This window comes from Lathyrus oleraceus, chromosome 7 (assembly GCF_024323335.1).
Source record: "Lathyrus oleraceus cultivar Zhongwan6 chromosome 7, CAAS_Psat_ZW6_1.0, whole genome shotgun sequence".
NCBI lineage: Eukaryota > Viridiplantae > Streptophyta > Magnoliopsida > Fabales > Fabaceae > Lathyrus > Lathyrus oleraceus.
Genome location: NC_066585.1, coordinates 530637492 through 530643556, shown reverse-complemented (window position 1 = coordinate 530643556; position 6065 = coordinate 530637492). Strand labels below are relative to the sequence as shown.

Here is a 6065-nt window from a genome sequence, read left to right as displayed (position 1 = left end):
ACTACATTGTTTAGTTTCAAAATCAACCTTGGTCTATAGTGATAACATGAGCTAGTGTACCTTTTTAAAAATCTTTTTCAACATCGACACACTAAACACATCAATATGGATATACATTTTATGTGTGAAAACTATGCATGCGACAAAGTGTGAGTTTTACATGTTCCCACACATTACCAAATTGTTGACATCTTCACAAAGGAATTTCCACTTCAACTCTATGACGAATCTTCCAGTTTCGACTACACAGTATATTAGAATAAATGTAAAATATTTAATATATTTATTATTATTTTTTATCTATAAACAAAGTAGTCATAATCTCATAAAATTCACACACACAACTATGAAAGTCTGAGTTTGAACCCTAGTATTGATGCCCAATCTATCCGTATCGCTTTTTTTCTAGTTGAGATAGAATTTGCGGACTTATCTAATATGTTTTTTTTTTAATTATTATTATTCTCAAATTTTATTATAAACAATTGCTTATTATTCTATAGAATTATTTAAAGATTAATTAGCAATTATTTCTAATGATTGTTCATTATTGTATAGAATAAGATCAATTTGTTATATATATATATATATATATATATATATATATATATATATATATATATATATATATATATATATATATATATATATATATATATATATATATATATATATATATATATATATATATATATTATATATATATATATATATATATATATATAAACAAAACATGAAAGGAATAAACACTACAACAAATATTTCTTATAGTATAAATAAAAAAATAATTTATTCATGATACCAAATCAATAAGTATACATGGTATGACCTATATTGAAAGAATAGGCTAACCTTTCCACCTTTATTACACATTTATTAATCAAACAAATTACATTAGGATTATTACAAAATAGTAACAAAACCAATTCTTTACTTTTTCAATAAACTCAACCATTTATAATGTTTCGAATAATAATGCACTCAACACTTAGGAAGATTAGCTGGTGGAGGAGGCACACTGGTTCCAGGAGTAGGCCCATTCTCAACCTCAAAAGCCATTGCGAATCCCCATGGCAAATGTGTTTCCAAATGACAATGTACAAACCAAACACCTGCACAATGTTTAAAGTAGAAGATAAAATAATTATAATTTATATGTAAACTATATTTGGAATTTAGATATTAAACTAAAAGTGGTGAATATATAACTAATTTAAATCACAACATAAATTGAATTAAACCAACCTGGATTATTGGCTTGAAATCTAATAACAGACCATCCTCCAACTGGCACCGCAATAGTGTTACGCAATTGAGGATTATCGAAATTAAACTTTGGTTCATCTCTAGTTGCATTATAGTTCCCAAAACCTTGCGCCAAAACATGGAAATTAAAGCCATGAATATGAATAGGATGATTCTCAGTTCCCAAAATAGCTGTATTTTGATACACAATCTCAATGGTTGAATTCCATTTTAATGTCTTCACTTTGGTTGATTTAGGCGCAAATGCAATAGCAATAGTAGTAGCATTAAGTGTACTTAAGGCAGGGTCAGTATAATTAAATTCAAATGGTGGATTATTGGGAAAATCCTTGGTGTACACACCACTAATATTTTTGTAAAATGCTTCCAATAATGAAGCACCTCTTCCCTGAGGAAGAACAAAGGATTCATTGTTCATGTTGGCGGAAAGTCGTGAGTTCGCCGCTAGACATCGACCGGGTCCTGGATTAATGCATTGTTCTAAACCTATTCCGAATGTAATGAACATATGTTCATCCACTTTGCGTGGAACCGGAACCCAGTGTCGACCACTTGTCAACCCTGTTTATAAAACAAACATGCGTCAATTTTGTTGCTATACTTTTTAATTTATTGAATAACAGTAGTTATTTATCATACCTGTAATGTTGGTGTAAAACTTGTGAGCCAGTGGGGTATCATGTGAATCAGGTAAAATTGGCATTATAGGTGTTTGTGTTTGTGAGGCACCATCATAAACAACAATTCCTCTAGTAGTTACGTTGTGTGAGTTGACATCGGAGGAACGATATGGTGTGGCAACCATGTAGTAAGAACCAACAACCTGATTGGTTTTTAAGAGAACATCGACGGTTTGACCGGGCGCGATCACAACAACATCAGTTTCGTAGTGGTTTGTGTAGACAGCATCCAATGCCACAACTGTGAAACTATGGTTCGCTATCTTAAAGAAATGTTGTTCATCGAGTGCAGCGTTGATAATACGGAGTAAGTAGGTTTTCCCTTGTTTCACTTTGAGCTTGTAAGTTTCTGAAATATAGATAAAAATGAGATAATCAAAGTGGAAACAAATTTGAACGTAGATTGATATTGATGAATATAAAACTTACGATCTTGAGAACAATTATACAAATCACCAAGAAAGCCATTAATTGAGGTTGCATTTGATCTTTGCGGGGCGTTACCGGTATCAGTGGCATTTCTCTCAACTTCTACGACATTAGCGCTCCACCACTCACCTGCAATTAAACATAAGATTATTTCTGAATATCGAGATTAAAATCAAAGTGTCTATAGATGAAAAGAAATGAGGATGAGAATATATACTAAGCAATATGGGGACTTCTTGATAAACCCTAGGGAAGGGGTAAGAGTGTCCTAGTCTTGGCTTAATGATGATGGCACCATGGACAGTAGCACGTAGGTAAGAAGTGTGAGCATGCCACCAAAGTGTTCCTTCTTGTCCTGTTACTTTGAATTTGTATGTATAATTTCCACCTGATGGAATTGGACATTGAGTTATATACTCTGGACCATCTGACCAAGGAGTTAAAAATTGAATGATTCCATGCCTGCATATGGTAAAATGTAACCAAATTTATAATTATTTATAAATAAAAAATTCATCCCATATCATAAGAGAAAAATATTACTATCTCCGTTTTTTATTATATATAACTTTTGAAAAATATTTTGTATCACAATATAAGTCGTTTTATAGTACAAATGAATCATTAATGTTATTTTTCTTATTATTATACCGTTAAATATATATTATTCTCTCTCATTTCAATTATGTCAATTTGTCTTTAAATAATATTAGTGAAAGATAATTTTATAAAATTCTTTATAATTTATCTTTTTAATATCATAATTGTTAAATTTCTTAATACGTATGAAAAGTAAAAAACGACTTATTATAATAAAAAACGGAGGGAGTATTACTTAATAAACTATAATTTTTTTGTTGATAAATTCCAATACCTATTTATTAAATTATATAAATTGTATATGAGTCCTAAGAAAAGTCAATAATATATATATATATATATATATATATATATATATATATAATATATATATATATATATATATATATATATATATATATATATATATATATATATATATATATATGTATGAATGTGAAAAAAAATATGAAACATGTAAAGAATTAGTCAACAATGATAATTAATTCTTGCATTAAAATCATATGTGTGCTTATTATCTCTAATATTTTTATTAAGGGTAAGAAGAAAAATAGGTTACCAATGAATAGTCATATTGTATGGTGATTTGTTGACTAGATGAATGATAACAGTGTCACCCTCTCGAGCATAAAGTGTTGGACCTGGCAAGGTTCCATTTACGGCAGTTATCACCTGTGGACGGCACAATCGTTGAACAGTAATGTCCTCAACCTGCATCAAATCAAATATAAATAATCTCAGTTAATATCATGGTACAATTTAATATTATATAGTTTAACATGTGATTAAATAGATATTTTAAAAAGTTCAAACTTAAGATAATAATGAAAACAAAACTTAAATATTGTCTTTTTCTCTTCATGTTTACAGACATTTGTAAACAAAATTCAGAAACAAAAGAAAAAAAATTTCAATACTTTTTATACAAAAATATGAAAAATAAAAAAAATAAAATAAAATGTAACCAAGAAAATAATCTAGTATTTATAAGTAACAACAAAAAAATGTTTTTTCAAAAAAGTATTTAACTATTAAATATAAAAACCTAGTATGTTTTTAAATATTTTAATTCAAGAAATACTTAAAAAATAATTTATAATTTTAATATTTTGCGCAGATATTTAAAAAAAAAAATATTGAGAAAAAATTAAATATTTTGCACATATATCATATCATAAACCAACAATCTTAAAAGATAAGTAATATATAATATAAAAATTACACCTGAATATAGATATTCTATATCATATTTTTCATGCATAGAGTGTTACTAGTAAATTTATATTTAAAATTAAGGAACAAAACAGAGAAGAAAGAAACTCATTATTTACATTGAAAGTTTGTTCCACAATTGCAGCAGAAGCTAATGAAGAAGCTAATAGAAGAAGACCAAAAGACCATGCTAGAGAAAACACAAAACGTCTCATATTTGTAAAGTTTAATGAAATGAAGTAATATAAATTTTTTGTCTATGTTATCTTGATGATAGTCCAAGTTATATATATATACAGAAAAAGTATAACCCTCATATTTGACATTTTCTTCATTACGTGTATTAGGTTTGTGTTGTGTGCTATAATAAAATAAAAACTTTGAATTTTCGTTGGATTAAGAGGAGGATGCAAATTTCGTTATCACATATCAATTTGAATGTAAAAAATGTTCACAATGAAGAATAAAATGTGGAAATTTGTCCGTTGCTTGTAATTTTAACCAAAATCGGAAATTTTGAATACAAATTGGTTATTAGTTTTGACTATATGGCCTAGAAAAATTGACCCATGTCATATATTTTTTGTTAGGCAAAAATTAACATGATGTTGCATTTTAATTGGTTGTTATAAGATTTGTCAACATTTACTATTGTCGTAGTAGTTAAAAGTTTGATTAGTCATTAGAAATAAACAAGTTGGTATTTGGTTGTGTACATTGTATATACTACTATGTGATGACGTGTTTGAGTGGGGTTAATAATAGCTAATTGAGATTTTTTTGTCAAAAAGATAATAATATGTCTTTGTTATGAAAGTCAAAATACTATATTATAAATTAAAAACTTAATTGCACTTTTAAGATCTAAATATTGCGATTTTGCGATTTTGATATTCTATTAGGGTTTTGGGATTGTTGGAATATTTTGTTAAATAATTAATTTAATTATTATGTTATTTTTTAAAAAAGTTGTTGATTTATTATATTTTAATAATATTGTGTGAGTATATATTTTTATTTATTTATGAGTTAGAAGGGAGTCTTTACAACACATATCTCCATTGTGAATAATATATCTCTTAGATGTCGTCTTACTTTCTCTCCAGCATTGAAAGATGCTCTTTATAAGATGGTAGTTGACCTAAGATATGTAGGTTCATCGGTTAAGTTGTTACTTCTTTCTCGTTGCAGTTTATAGTGGTCAAGCCTCAAAATAGGTGGGACCATAGGTTTGAGAATAAAAAATCCTTACAACAACATTATATTTGGGCTGCTTAGCTATTTGGAGAGACGTAAATGGTCTTGCTAGATTAGTTGATAGTGTGTTAGACATCTCTAAGCAAGATAATTTGGATCATGGGGATTTTATATTGAAGAGAAAGATGCAAATATGAGCTATAACGTCAAGCAATGCATTCATATGGTTATAGATGGCCACTTCACATTGGTTACACAAAGTGTCCCTAATAATGCACATACAATGAAGGTTTTGGAGGCTAAACACCTGTACAAACCACCCCCTCCATGTAGTGGCTGAAGTTGATACTATCTCCAACTACATTAAATTATTCCCCTAAAGGATTTCATGTGGTAGAGATGGTTTGCAAGCACAACATATATCAGAGGTACTGTATGGAGAAGATTCTGCTGTGTCTAGAGATCTATTATGTCCATCACTCTAGTTGTTAACTTATGGTTGAGAGGGAGATGTTTTGAGTTTCGCAGAGTTTTTTTCCTCTGCACCCTTGACGTTGTTATTGAAACCTGATGGTGGAATACGGCCAATTGTTGTGGGTTCTATTTAGAGCCACTTGGTATCCAAGGTTGTAATGAAATATGTAAGTAAAGATGTGGCAAGATATCTCAATGACTTACAGT

The 6065-nt window shown here is 28.7% G+C and overlaps 1 protein-coding gene across 1 annotated transcript; it reads right to left on the bottom strand.

Annotated features, from left to right (window-relative positions):
* Positions 1-773: 773 nt before the first annotated feature.
* LOC127106115 (laccase-7) lies at positions 774-4475 on the bottom strand. Its single transcript, XM_051043407.1, has 7 exons — positions 4307-4475; positions 3535-3686; positions 2593-2837; positions 2376-2504; positions 1906-2295; positions 1246-1827; positions 774-1112 (listed from the first exon to the last, which is right to left on the bottom strand). The coding sequence occupies exons 1-7, from the start codon at positions 4400-4402 to the stop codon at positions 982-984; spliced, it is 1725 nt and encodes a 574-aa protein (XP_050899364.1). The 5' UTR covers positions 4403-4475; the 3' UTR covers positions 774-981.
* Positions 4476-6065: the final 1590 nt, after the last annotated feature.